At 39.1% G+C, this 15,531-nt stretch overlaps 1 protein-coding gene across 1 annotated transcript; it reads right to left on the reverse strand.

The window, feature by feature from the left end:
- Positions 1-1,290: 1,290 nt before the first annotated feature.
- On the reverse strand, positions 1,291-3,974 carry LOC311503456 (putative nuclease HARBI1). Its single transcript, XM_084566181.1, has one exon. The coding sequence runs from the start codon at positions 3,736-3,738 to the stop codon at positions 2,710-2,712; it is 1,029 nt and encodes a 342-aa protein (XP_084422307.1). The 5' UTR covers positions 3,739-3,974; the 3' UTR covers positions 1,291-2,709.
- Positions 3,975-15,531: the final 11,557 nt, after the last annotated feature.

The following is a 15,531-nucleotide window of genomic DNA, read 5'->3' on the forward strand; positions in this document are numbered from 1 at the left end:
ACAATAAGTCAGAAAGTTGTCCCCCTCAAGGTTAGGTAGTACTCCTAAATATTCTCCTGGAAAATAGCAAACTGTGATTGTGTGGGTTATTTCAGTGAGATTCTCACGTCTCGAACTTGATTCCGGATCCACCTGGTTTTGGGATCGACGCAGATGATTTGATTTCTGGTTACAACCCTGAAAGATTAAAAAAAAAATAATAATAATTAAGTACAGCAGAGTCCAATTTAACATTTAACGTGTAATCAGTACTTTGATACTCACAAGTAGGCATGGGATTTGCAGATTGCCTTTTTTTGTTCATAGCACCTCTCAATGGGCTGTCTTCTGATTCGAATGGCATTCTTACAGCAGGGCACTGCCACGAAGCCTGGAGCCGACCATCACAAATACAAAAAAAAAAAAGAAAAGATTCTGTCATTGTTCTTCAAATCCTTGCACATGGTAGGAAAATCTAAATTAATCATGCTTTCAGATTAAAACTGGTCAAATTATTAGTGTAATCGGAAAACTAGGTGGGCAGAAATACAATACAACAGTTTAAGATGTTCTCCAAGTTGCCAAGTTGATTGATAATTAACATTAGCAATTTGCACCCCAAAGCCAGATTCAAAACCACATAGGGGCACCTAATTTTGGCAGTTTTTACTTTCTTGCTCTATATTTACAACAATTCGAACACCGGAAATAAAGAGCTGTACCTTCCGATGCATAAATCAGCATAACCGCAGACAGGGCGAGCAGAAAAATCCAGCGGCTGACAGAGAAAGTGGTTCCCATCTTCAAAAGCTGTGAACAGGTTCAGTATAGCTCAGCTTACCAAACTTGGTGGCCTCAAGTAAAAGAGTGACTGCTGTTGTGGTGCAGTATTTTCTATTTAAATGAATTCTTCTGAGGGGGTGACAATGCAAGACACAACAATAGACACACCTACTAAGACACAAACCCACAAGGACATGGAGTGTGTTGTTCAGGCTCTTGTATGCTCAGATACACACTATAAACGCGTTCATATGTGGACGCACCATGCTGATTGGCACCAGAACTGACACAGAATCTCTTAAATGAACACAAAATGGCCAAAGATGTGTCACTCTAACGTGGCTCATTTTTGAACCCCCAAGCTTCACTCAGACTCCTCTGATAGACTCAATATATGGTTAATTTATTCCTCCACCTCTCTGTGCAGTAATTCAGGGTATTTCACATTAATGGTAGCTGCATTTTAGCTGTAGTTAGCCTCTATATGACCATACTGCAGCAGTGCTGTGGTCTGCTAAGTAGTATAAAACATATTGGCCCGGTTTCACAGACAAGGCTTATATCAAGTCAGGAGTAGGCCTAAGTCAGACTAGTAAAGCTAGGTCATTTAAGCGGCTTGCATGAACGTGGCTTACATTTGTCTTAGTTAGTCCCAGACTGTGGAGTCCTGGAGTAAGCTTAAACGAGAACACCTGGGTCAAGCCTCATTAGCCTAAGTGGGAGCACAGCCTGTTAGCCTATTGGTGCTCATAAAAACCTGGAATGGAATTGAGGACAGCGTTGCTGGAGGGAATTCTGACACCAAACATGGCTGGAGGTAAAAGAAAACGCTCTAAGAACTATACTGAATATGAAAAAACTCTACTTAAACAGATTGTGGGAACTCATGCTGTTATTGAAAGTAAAGGCCACAGTGCTGCTATTGAACAAAGGAAGAGGAGTGCTTGGGCTGCCATTTGTAGTGAATTCAATGCAAATGAAAATGTAACCACAAGAGCGGTACAGCAACTGCAGGTGAGACATGTCAATTATGATCTGTATATCACAGATGTCATATAGTTTTGTGACATTGTCTATATTGAATGATATCTGCATTCATAGACTCTGTGGAAGAACATCAAATTAGATTTGAAAAAAAGGAATGCAGAGGCCAGAAGAGAGAGATTTACTACTGGTGGTGGACCCCCACCTAGTAAAGACAAGACTGATGAATTGGCGGACTTGTTGACTGGGATAATAGAGGACCAGCAACCTCTGGATGGTATACCAGATGATGACCATTTGGACAGTGGACATGAAGAACTGAGCACAAATGGTAAATATATGATAGAAAGCAAATTAGTTACCTCATTCTGTACATACAGATTATTCCACTGTCTGTGTTTATTTTATTTCATTTCATGTGAGTTTTTGTATCTAACAGTGATCTTTTCACAGAGGAAACCATTCTAACCCTGGTGGAAGAGCCAGTGCACAGTGACTGTTCACCCTCCACATCTGGTACGGCATCCCAGAGAAAAGATACTGTCACCACCTTCCAGCAGAGACCAAAAAGGATGTCCATGCATGAAAAGTTAGCCTTAGAATTTCATGAGCTGAAAATGAAATATCTGAAAGAAGAGCATGACATGAAAATGAGAATTTTACAGGTCGAATTAGATATGAAATTAGAAGAGAGAGCTGTTCAAAGAAAGATGCATGAGACAGCTATATAGTGTAATGAAATATCTTGTGAAAATAAATTGTGAGTGATTGTGAAATTGTGAGAGTGTGAATAACGTAAACACCACTACCTACATTTTAGAACAGCCTTGGTTAAGTTTCCCATTTAATTTTTCTGCACACTATTTATATATGTTGTACACAACAAACAAAACAAGCAAGGCAAAAGGCAAGGCAAAAACAAGCCGTAATCAATGCATTCCATGGTTAAATGTATTTTTTTTTCTAACTGAAGTGCTGCAATGTGAAAGCAGCTCTGAGCGCAAGTCCTCCTTGGTTATTTTCTGCCACGGGCATGGGCACATTTGGATCAATCTGGTCTTCCATTGGAGGGTCAGGACAATTATGCTGCTTCAGGTAGTTGTGCAGCACAGCTGTAGCAATGATCACCTTGCAGCATCTTCTTGGCTCAAAGCGAAGTGTATTGCGTAAAGCCTGGAATCGATTCTTCCACACTCCAAACATACGCTCGACCATCCCTCTAGTGCGAATATGAGCTCTGTTGTATCTTTGCTGCTCAGTTGTTGTGGGATGTGGCCAAGGTGTGAATAAATAGGAACTCTGAGCATATCCACTGTCACCAAGTAGTAGTCCACTATGTTGCCCTCTCTCAAACTGAGCACACAATGAAGAGTTGTGAAAAATCCTTGAATCATGTGTTGCTCCTTTCCAACGGGCAACAATGTTTGAAAACTCTAAATTGGGAGTGCATACAGCCTGGACATTGATGGAAAACCAGTTCTTACGGTTCCTGTACTCCTCAGCATCAGGAGTTGATGGACACTTGATTTCAACATGACATCCATCTATACAGCCAATCACTCCCGGGAAGTTCCCATATTCATAGAAACGTATTTTATAGTTGGCTTGCTCAGCAGCATCAGGGAACATAATGTACAGATTTCTCAGTTCACAAATGGCACTGCAGACATTGTGAACTATTCTACAGACTGTTGCTTCACTGACACCACACAAATCACCAGTCTCACGATGAAAGGTTCCAGATGCCAAGAATCTCAAAGTGATCAGAACTTGGAAAGAACTTGGTACAGGCCTTCCTCTTTGAGACATGGAGGAAAGTCTAGGCTCAAGCAATGTAATGATCTCCAATGCATCTTCTTTGTACATACGGAAGCGGTCTCGGAAAGTTATTTCATCGTACTGATTCAATGGATTGCTCCTGTCCACAGGTATTTGTCTGGCTGGCCTCTGTAGTGAATATTGGTCTTCATTTAGATATTCCAAATACTCCATGCTCCCAAACCATCTGTGCTCCCTTTCACAAACACTACCAAGCTGAAGTTAAACCTGCCTCTTTGCAGGATTAATATAAACTACAATTTAGTCCTAGAGTAGCTCTAATCTACCCTCTTGCAATTGGCTTTGTTTAATCCAGAACAGACAAAATCTATGACTAATTTAAGATAGGTCTCTGCAAGTGACTTAAAGTTAAGCAAGCTCAAACAGCATTTTAGTCTGGGATTAGGCTTAAGCCTTGTCTGTGAAACCGGGCCATTATTGGTTAGTGTTAAGTAGAGCTGAGTATCATTACTGAATCGATTTGATTCTGATTCATAAAGTCCTGATTTGGTTCAATATAAATTAATTTAGAGATATTTCAGTTTTGAGATATTTCATTGGTTTAAGATATATATATATAAATATTTTCCCTCTAGTTTCACACCTTGCATGTGGCTTTGCGTTGGTGCTGCTCCTCTCTGTTGTCATACTTTTTACATCCAGTCAGCTTCCAGGCCTGACTGTAAGTATGCGTAATACCTCTTTGCCACGTTGTACATGTTCATGAAACACCTGTTTAAGCTACTGTACTAGTTCTCGATTGAAGCTGTGTGTGTGACGAAAAAACTTGACTAAGATCTATTTTATACCCATTCATTATGATTTATTTTCCAGCTCAACATCAACTAGCTTTTTTGATGTTTTACAAAATAATGTCAAGAAATTGGTTTAAAATACAAACAAGTATTTAAAACGTTAATTTCACTGTTGATAGTTTCAGTAACAGAATACAAAGTAAATCAGCAGAAAGCGTTCAGAGTAGCTCTTCTAGACAGCATCAGATGTGCAGTTTTAAACCCCGACAACAGGAGGACAACGTAAGGTTCCCTGTGTAGAAAAAGAGAAAAACAAATGTGTAATTACACCAAGAAGTTCACTGAAGTCATTGCATCATTTTATTTAAGCATTGGGAAGCTACTGTAATGGAGGGAAAGGGGTTAAAGTCGTGATGCTTTAACTGGGTTTCAACAAAAATACAGTAGACATAATCTTACTTCCACATGAGTTACCATTTATTTTAGATGGGATTCTCTAGCATGCTCTGCTGTATGTTCACATCTGTATTTCTCTTCTTCTTAGGTCCCATTCACACGGCCTAATTTTATTTTGTAAGAATAACATTAAGTCAAAAGCATTATTTTGGGGAACCTTGAGAGTTTAAAGATATCCAAGAAACAAAGCTGGAACAAGAGCCACTGGACTTGTTGGGTTTTTCAATGAAATTTTGTCTCTTCTATAAGTACCGTCTTCAGAAGCTGAAAGTGCAAGTCCAGTTGCCCTTGTTTTAGCTCAGTTTTTTGGATATACCATGATATGGATGACTGAGAACCTTCACAGAGTAATCTCCAGATCTTCTTTGTCATTCTTCTTCTTCTTCTTTCCTGGATCATGCTGATCAGCTGGTCTACATTGGTACATTAATTCTAGATCATCATGTTGTTTGGATAATAACTGGATGGATTTAACTGGTTCTCTGAGCTGATCAGTCAATCAGAGTGATCTCTCTGTCCAACTCATTCAGCCGTTCATGAAACATGCTGAATCGACTAAAAAGCCTCCAACAGGAGTCTGAATAGTGGCAACAGTGCTCAACACACCACAAAAACTAGGCCCACAGACAGCCATAGGTGCATCAGCCCGACTCCAGCCAATGGCCAACCATCAGCTTGGTACTAACTAAGATACTCTCTTAAACATTGTATTTGCTAAAACTATGTTGTCAGGCTGATCTTAGCATTTACTTAAAACAAGCCCCTTAGCACTTTTAGCATGTTTTAAACTTTGTTAACGTCTGCTTCTCACCTCCTTTAGCATCCTTTTGAGCTGCATATTGTCTGGATTGATACACTTCCGTTGATTTGTCTGAAGTTGAACACTGGAAACAACAAAGAGAATAATTAAACAACAGTTTTCATAACCCGCTCACAGTCTTTCAAACTCTTTCCTTGTTCAAATTAATCCTCAATATCCATTGATACATTTTGCATTAAAGTACAGTGCAGTAGTCCTCCGTCATATGGAATTTAAACATTTATCATTTCCAAGATGCACCCGTGTCCCCCGATTAGAACCAAATGATTGAAACAAAGGAAGAATTAGTCGTACAGTACAGAAGGATGAAGACATTGGTTTGGGTTTTTCTATTTGTGTAAATTTCTGTGCTTACATGTAGGCATGTTTGTTGCATCCTGCCCTTGGTTTCTGTTCAAAGCATTTTTGGATTTGTTGGATATTCATCTTCATGTTTCCGGCTTCAAGACAGCAGGGTGGCTGTTGGACATTTTGAGCTGTCACAGATCAACACATACACAAACAGGGAGAGATGCTGTCATTATACATATCAGTACAGTACAAGAGAAGAAATAATTAATACTGTGAATAATAGCCACGGTATTATGGAAGTTATAAAAAAAATAAAAAAAATAAAACTAACACGATTACAATTGAATTACAATGAAGTGAAATTTATTTTCTAAGTCTGTTTTAATACTGTCCTCTCAGGCCAAGATATAAAATATAATGAAATAAAAGGTAATATTGTCTGTGGGAAATATCCTCTTTGTCTTTTTTGCTGAGCTGTGACTTGATTAACTTCAGCTGAACACTGAATCCAGTATTGGACTGTAGATTTAGTTGTCACTCTTTTAAAAAAGACCAGTAATTCCTGTAACTCGTCTTAATATTTTATATTTAATTGAATTAGATGGTAAAAGCTATCCAGTTTGACGAACTCAATTCATCCAAATAGCCTAAGGTGTGAGCTACAGTCACAATACAGAGCAGTATATCCTTGTTGACTATTTTTAATTTCAAATGCAAGGCATAAATAACCTTACCTACCTTTACCTTCTGACACAGAGAGTAGCATCACGACAGCCAGGGTGACGGAGAGAGTTGTCCACATCTTCGAACGCTTCACAGCACCAGATCTGACAGATATGTTACGGACCTCCAGCTTATGTACTTGATACTATAACAGGAACTTGTGTGGACGTGCTCAGTGATGATTATTTCGTTAGGCTGGACGTGTATATTGACACAAACTAACAGGATGCACTATGCACAACACGCAAATATAGTGAGATAACAGAGGGCTTCCCTCTTTGTGGCAACAGTTAGTGGTTGATTTCTGTTCCAACAAAACGAATGTAACAGGTCTGCTCAGGGCCTTCAACCCCTCCAAAACCTTTTTGATGAACTGGTAATTGTCTGCACTTATACAGACATTTTCTACTTTAGCGGTTCTCTAGCACAGTGGTTCCCAAACTTTTCACGTGGATGTGGGTGTGTGCCGCTGAGCTGAGGGCATGTTGCAAATATAAAGTAAAAATAAATAAAGATGAACGTTTGTCTCGCTATCTACCCGCAATACCTTCGCGATCTACCAGTTATTAACGTAACTGACTCACATGAAAAACAGTCTTTTGATTTTTCATTTAGGTGGAGAATCAGAAAATGAGAAAACAACCTGTTATCCGTTTTTTCGGTGTCAAAATGTAATCAGGCTGAGTTCAGAATCAACTCTTTCGTGTACCCCCTACGTCACTTTGTGTACCCCCAGGGGTACACGTACCCCAGATTGGGAATCACTGCTCTAACAATGCTTCTCATTCACACATGCATGCTGATTAAAGTATTGCTGCCATGCAAGGCAGCTAATACAATATCTTGTGTTAATAATAATAATATTACGTGCCTGTTTAAATGAATGCATTGACTTTAGTTCTGAGTTTTTAAATTGGACTGGTTTAAATCAAAAACAAGTGTGACACTGAGTCAGCTCAGAAATCCCCTCTGTACTGCCAGACAACACCAGACAAAACCACTCCATGACATTTGAAATCCATTTAATAATACATTATTGGTTACAGGATCAACAAGAGCAACTCTGATATTGCTGCAATTTAAATTATTAATAAAAAAAATGCCACAAAAATATAGTTTAAAGAACAAAATAACTTACATTTTAAATAGTTTTCATATTATAACTTAGATTTTAGACATGTAAAACGAATAAATAGTAAATCATCAGAAATTGTTTTTCAGTAGCTGCTTTGTTGGGATTTATTTTTTAAAAAATTTTGTCCATCGTCGTCAGCTTGCACTATTTCTCAACGACACAACCGGAGGACATTTCAATCCCTGTAATGATGAGAGGGAAAAAGAGAAAATTAGAAGAGAGAACCATAGATGTTTAATTAGACAAGTTCAGTACATGATTGTGAAACTATCTTTCTTTACAGCTTCTTCAAAAACTTCCCACTCGCCCCACCAGAGGGAGTCACCATGATGTGATTGCCTACCAGCTTCACACCTGCAAGCCTGTTGGTGAGTATTCTATTTTGGCAATGATTTCTGTTTCTGTTCTGTTCTGATCTCTGATCTGACATGCAGACATTAATGAGCAACCTACAGGTCTGCAACTGTGGGCCAATCAAAAATAAATTCCACCGTGGTGTGTTTTAAATACTTCCTCCTGTTGGAAAGTGTGGGCATGCTGATTGAGCCACTTAATGAGCGGTTGTGGTGGTGGTTCTGCTGCGGAAGTTGCACTAAATGTAGTGACTGGCATTGATGAAGCAGCATTCAGTGATCTAACTACTTTGTCTCGCTCTGGGCAATCTATTAAACAGGTGTTTTGTCAGTACAATCTAAATCTGTTTATAAATTTTTTGTGAAATGAATGTGTAATAGACTAAAAACTATTGGACTCTATCTACGTAAATGTATTTAGTTTCCTTTCATCTTAGACTTATGTTTAATACTTTATTCCTAGCCCGGTTCTGTACTTTCTTTGGATCATATTTAACTGTTTAAAAATCATAAAGTCTTGAGTATATTTACAATACTTTAGGAACCTGCCAATCTGCAGAGTTATAGACAAAATTTAGATTCTCCTGACCTCACGGCAATTTACCCTCTAAGGGATATTTGACACATTAATCCAGACTTGTAAACTGCACAAGTATTTTGCATGTGGTTGACTGCTTTTGCTTGCTTTTAAATAGTCAATTCTCACCTTCTTTATCCTCGCTTTGAGCCAGATAGCATTTGGATTGATACAGGATACTTTCTGTGGACTGTCCCTGCTTGTAATCCTAAAAGCAGAAAGAAAATTAGGATGACAACTACACATTTTCTGTAGTCCAAGAGAGGTTACATCTTCCAGTTTCCAGTCTCCAGTAATGACGAGGGAAACTTTCAGATTTGTACGAGTATGTTTAAAACATGCCGTACTTACTGGAAGGCATGCAGGTCGCAACCCTCACGAGGCGTCTGTTCGTAGCACGCTTTGATTCTCTTGATCACTTTGGTGTGGACGCCGCTAACGGTGCTGCAGCATTGTACACTCACATATTGACCAGAAACCACTGAAAGAGACAAAGAGAGGAAAATATTGTCAACATTCACTGTTACATGACTTGATTTTTAGTCAGCATCATCATAAGAATGACCCTTTAATACGGTGGGAGCTTCACATCTCATACTGTTACTGCACCACACACTGTAGCCATAGTTATATTTCCCATGAGTCACTGCTAATACAGCTGTGATACCTCAATTAAATATCATTACACCCATCTCAAACTGAGGATGTTTTTCTATTTTTGTTTTGTACAAGAAATGCTTCATCTGACTATATCTTGATATTTAGAGGCCAAAATTATGCTGCAGCTATCAAACCTACTAGATGAACTACACTAAAATTGGATAAAATAATAGGAAGTCAAGTTTTTTTAGGGAAAAATCATGCTGTAGTTACCTTAATCATGATTATTTCTGATTTTTTTTTAGAAAGTCAGAAAATAGCGAGAAATTCTTTCTGGCATTTAAATTTCTAGTTTTGTTCAGATAACAGACTACATTTGATTTTTCTCCCCCATCATATACATATAAACATAGAAAGAAAACCAGCAAAATTTTACACTTCAGGAGAAGAAACTGACATTTCTTTGTCATTTTTGTTGAGAAATCACTATGATTAATAGTCCTGAAATGGCTTCCAATCAGTAATGATAAAACAACTCATTGATTTGCCATAGTTGCAGGCTCTGGGTCTCTTTAACAGGTCAAACTGCAGAAGATAAAATAAAATGAAGAACATATGATCGTGAGTTGAGGATTACCTGGTGATGCTAAGGCGAGCATCACAACAGCCAGGGTGAGCAGGAAAATCCAACGGCTGACGGAGAGAGTCGTCCACATCATCAAACACAGCGCAGCACCAACAGTAACTCTGAATCTGTAAACTGCTTTCTGAACTAGATCTGATGCTGAATGAACCAGAGAGGGTGTTCTTTTATACCACTGCTCCGCACAAAAACAGGAACCTGCGATGCATCATTTCTCAAATGGAAATGATCATGTAGCAGTGATGACGAGGGACGAAGACTCATCCACACATTTAGGACGTAGTCAGACATGTATATGCTCAAGATAGAATACAGGGCACAGCACCGAACATCTTGTGACAATACAATGTTCTGCTGGAAAATTTTTGACGAACATTCGTGTGGATGTTACTTAGACATGTAGCACCCACTTAGACCACCAGACCAGGCACGCCCACCCCATAGCAATGACACTCCTTGATGGCAGCAGCCATCCCCAGCAGGATACAGTCTGACACAGGCACACACGCAAAAAAACGGTTTAGTAACAACTCAAAAAACATGGACAAGGTGTTGACCTGGCCTCCACATTAGATCCCAAACTGATCAAGTATCTGTGGGATGCACTGGAACAAGCCTGATCCACAGAGGCCCCTCCCCTCAACCCACAGGGCCCAAAGTCCCCCACTAACAACATTATGTTTCCAGACACCACAGGACACCCTCAGAAGGCCCATCTCTGAACAGGAGAGATTGACTGAGATACAATCAGCCATCAATTTACAACACACTCTTGACATCTGTGCCCAAGAAAATTCACACCTCTGGCTGATAATGAGTCCCGAGAGTACAATTCATGGGGGAAGGAATAGAAGATTTAAACACCAACTCCCCACAATTGTTTTTAGAACTGAAGAAGCTACATGGATGAAACGTCTCCAAGAAACAAATCCAATCCTCTTGTTTCAGCTTGTTTTTAGATATACCGTGACCTGGATGAGTGAGAACCTTCACAAACTTTCTCAGATGACATTATTCACATGTTTCTTGCAGACTGACCTGCGTTAAACAGATTGTGAAACAGATAAGTCTTTAAAACACCAAACCTCCGATTTGACCGTATCATTTCTTGTGTCAGGGGATGGTGAACAGGAAGCAAGATGATTTTACTCAAACTCAGTCTGGCAGGAGCTCTAAATTTATGTTTAAGGACTGACTCACCATCTGTCCTCCTCGTCCATACCCACAGAACACCATAGACACTGAGAGCTACAGGGAGCACTTGTTAAAGGTTAAAATGTTTTTAATGAAGTACTCCCCGACAGTGGAGAGAGTTTCTTAATCCGTTTCTGAAAGGTTTTTCCCATTTAGTGTCATTTGATGTGCAGTTTGTCTTTTAAAATTCTACTCAACATCCCAAGCTTTTCACCAAAGTGTGAGAAAGAAAACCGAAGTCTGTAGAATTTGACTATTTATGTGATTGTGGAACCATTATCAGCATAACTTAAGAATATACTGTAAATTAGTGATTAAGCCCTTTAAGGAATGCAGTAATGATTAACACAGGTGACAATAGTTTCAGTGTTTCTTTGTACTATGTGTGAGAAAGAGGAGGGGAATCCCAAAACTCAGGCCTGCTCAGAGACACTCTAAAAATGACACTCAAGAGACTGACCGGCCAACTATTTTTAGCGACCACTGTCACAATAATAAACCCAGACAGTCACAGTGGCGTGAGACATATGGAATTACTCACAAACATGGAATGTGTGAGACCATTCAAACTCCATCAGAAATATTTCAACTACACTTGTGTGCATTTAAACTCCTCCTCTTTTTACTGTCTTTTCCCGCTACTCACGGACTTCGTCTGCAAAATAAACTGGACATGTCAGTGGATTTATAATATGTACACAGACAAACTAACTAACTGACAAACAAAAGCAGCAAGTCCTCAAACTTAAGAAGCTGACCAGAGTATATTTGGCTTGACGAAACTGTTAATTAGTAATTGTGACTAATTGCTTCGTTATTGTTGCAGCTCTATGGAACCATGGGAAATATTTTTATCTTCCATTCAGCTCAAAGTGACAAAGTGGAAATTCCCTCCTGGTGCCGCCAAAAAAAAAAAAAAGGAGCAAAAAAAGAAGTCGGGCATTGATAGATGCTATCAGTGTGTTGCATCATGCAAGTGTAGGTTAAACAGTTATTGTTATCCCACCACGATGAGCCTCCTCTTTCAGCGTTCCCTTCTCTCTTCCAGTTCTCAGACAGCACCTCGCAGCGTTTTTATCTTGGAACCGCGCTAAATTTATCACCACACAAACACACAGGCATAACCTGGACCCTGGTTACGGCTGTGGTCACCAAGATCCAAATCTAATGACATGAAGAGGAGTTCACATAAAAATGATAAATGCTGGGCTTTGGGACAACATTTTGTTCTTTTTTTAGCGGAGGACAAAAAGAAAATAACAAAATACACCACTAGACGATTACAGGAAAATAATTTGACCTTTACTGGAGCATAATCAGTTTCCGCTGCAAACAAATTGTAGGCAGAGAAGTTTGTCTGGCTTGCAAGATAATATACACAGATCAGGCATAACATTATGACCACCTTCCTAGTATTGCTTAGGTCTCCCTTGCCCCTCCAAAACAGTTCTAACACATCAGAGAATGGACATGGGCCTTCTGAGGGTGTCCTGTAGTGTCTGGTAACAGAAGGTTGTTAGAGGGGGTCTTTGGGTTCTGTTATGGTTGATTGATGTATAACATGTACAATACCTTAATGCCCTACTGTATAATCATTCTGAGTCTGCATGAAAGGAAATAACTCTTCATTCTAGTATGTGGCAGCAGTCTGTATTTGTCATTCAGAAGGGGAAACGGAAGAGTTACTGTTAACTGGGAGGCTAGAAAGAGCCACAAAAAAAGCCACTTCACTTCCGATTGTACTTGTTGAATGTGACTTACTTGTTGTGACTATTGCTTTGTTATTGTTGCAGCTCTAATGGAATGTAAAGATAACACAGAGTTGATCGTCCATTCAGCTCAAAGTGACAAAGTGGAAATTCCCTGCTGGTGCAGCCAAAAACAAAAAGGACCAAAAAAAAGTTGGGCATTGATAGACGCTATCATATGTCTATGTTGACAAACTGACAAACAAAACCAGCAAGTTCTCAAACTTAAAGGGGAACTACTGTTTTTTACAACCTGGACCTTATTTCTAGCATAAAATAGCATCTTTTACTCACCAATATCACTTTTGTTTCATTTGCACTTGTTCAGGAGATAATTAGATCAGCGTATATCCATATAGCGGGAGTGCTCAGGGCACCGGGACGCAGCCTCCAATGGCACCGTAGTGCTGAAGTGCTTCGGTGGTATGCAACTCTGTTTTGCACAATTTGCATAAAACTACACTTTCAAGGCTTCCATCAGGTAGTTTTTTAAATGAAATTTGCCTTCCATCAGTCAACATACTTCCAACCAATGCCTGTATTTTGGTAGTGGGTTAGCCAAGCTCTGACGTGTGCATTAGTGTAATCGGTGTACCAGAAAATCTTCCACTGTTAATTTTTTAACACGATCATTTTTTTGTAATTAATTAATCGCAGTTAACACGTTAAAGTCCCACCCCTAAATAATAATAATAATAATAATAATAATATTACGTACCTGTTTAAATTAATGCATTGACTTTAGTTCTGAGTTTTTAATTGCACTGGTTTAAATCAAAAAGAAGTGTGACACCGAGTCAGCTCAGAAATCCAGACAAAACTACTCCATGACATTTGAAATCCATTTAATAATACATTATTGGTTACAGGATCCACAAGAGCAACTCTGATATTGCTGCAAATTAAATTATTAATAAAAATGCCATAAAAATATAGTTCAAAGAACAAAATAACTTACATTTTAAATAGTTTTCAAATTATAACTTAGATTTTAGACATGTAAAAAGAATAAATAGTAAATCATCAGAAATTGTTTTTCAGTAGCTGCTTTGTTGTTGTTTTTTTTGTAATTTTTTTTGTCCGTCTTCATCAGCTTGCACTATTTCCCTACGACAAAGCTGGACGACATTCCAATCCCTGTAATGATGAGAGGAAAAAAGAGAAAATTAGAAGAGAGAACCATAGATGTTTAATTAGACAAGTTCAGTACATGATTGTGAAACTATCTTTCTTTACAGCTTCTTCAAGCTTGGTCGTTACCATCCTACGTTTCCGCCCGAAATTTGATTTCGGTCTGGCACGTTAGTCTGGCCCAGTGTAATAGGAATCTGTCTCCGTAATGGGCGGATGCTTATTTTGAGGTTTAAAATCATTGGAGTTCCCTTAACCAATCAGCAACGTTTGGAAATGACGTATATTGTGCGCCGGAGTTCAGGCTCTTACGCTTACCACTTCTGCTTCCAGTTAAATAAAACAAACTTTTCCCAAAGCCAGTTGGAAGGAGAGCTACGACGTCCTTGTCATTTATAAAATTGACAAGACAAGCCTCTTGTTCTGGTTTTAATTCCGTGATGCTCTCAAGAGTTGAGACAACTTCGCGGATGGCTTCTAGCGTCTCTTCCTCCGTCGCCATTGTTGCTGTTGCTATGCTGTTGAACTACAAGCTTCGCTGGACTACAAGCAACTCAGCATGCGAGTTCTGCGTCATCACTCAACTGTTCGCTGATTGGCGCGGTTACATGCGAACCGCGGAAGTGCAATTGGGCCAGACTCCGTGCCAGACCGAAATCAAATTTCGGGTGGAAACGTAGGATGGTAACGACCAGGCTAGTTCTGCTGCGGAAGTTGCACTAAATGTAGTGACTGGCATTGATGAAGCAGCATTCAGTGATCTAACTACTTTGTCTCACTCTGGGCAATCTATTAAACAGGTGTTTTGTCAGTAAAATCTAAATCTGTTTATAAATTTTTGTGAAACTAATGTGTAGTAGACTAAAAACTATTGGACTCTATCTACGTAAATGTATTTAGTTACCTTTCATCTTAGACTTTTGTTTAATACTCTGTTCCTCATGAATATATTTATAATACTTTAGGAACCTGCCAATCTGCAAAGTTATAGGCCGAATTTAGATTTTCCTGACCTGACAGTAATTTACCCTTTACCCAGTTCTCACCTTATTTATCTTCTCTTTGAGCCAGGTAGCGTTTGGACTGATGCAGAATAGTTTTGTTGCACTGCGGACGCCTTTAATCCTAAAAGCAGAAAGAAAATTAGGATGACAACTACACATTTTCTGTACTGGAGTTTCCAGTCTCCAGTAATGACGAGGGAAACTTTCAGATTTGTATGTTTAAAACATGCTGTGCTTACAGGAAGGCATGCACGTTGCAGCCGTAACGAGGCATCTGTTCGAAGCATGCGCTGATATTCCTAATCTTAGTGGTGCCGACGGTTCTGCAGCAGGGTATATTTATATATTGGCCGGAAACCACTGAAAGAGACAAAGAGAGGAAAATATTGTCAACATTCACTGTTACATGACTTGATTTTTAGTCAACATCATCATAAGAATGACCCTTTAATACGGTGGGAGCTTCACATCTCATACTGTTACTGCACCACACACTGTAGCCATAGTTACATTTCCCATGAGTCACTGGTAATACAG

This window comes from Chelon labrosus (assembly GCF_963514085.1).
Source record: "Chelon labrosus genome assembly, chromosome: 18".
Taxonomy (NCBI): Eukaryota; Metazoa; Chordata; class Actinopteri; order Mugiliformes; family Mugilidae; genus Chelon; species Chelon labrosus.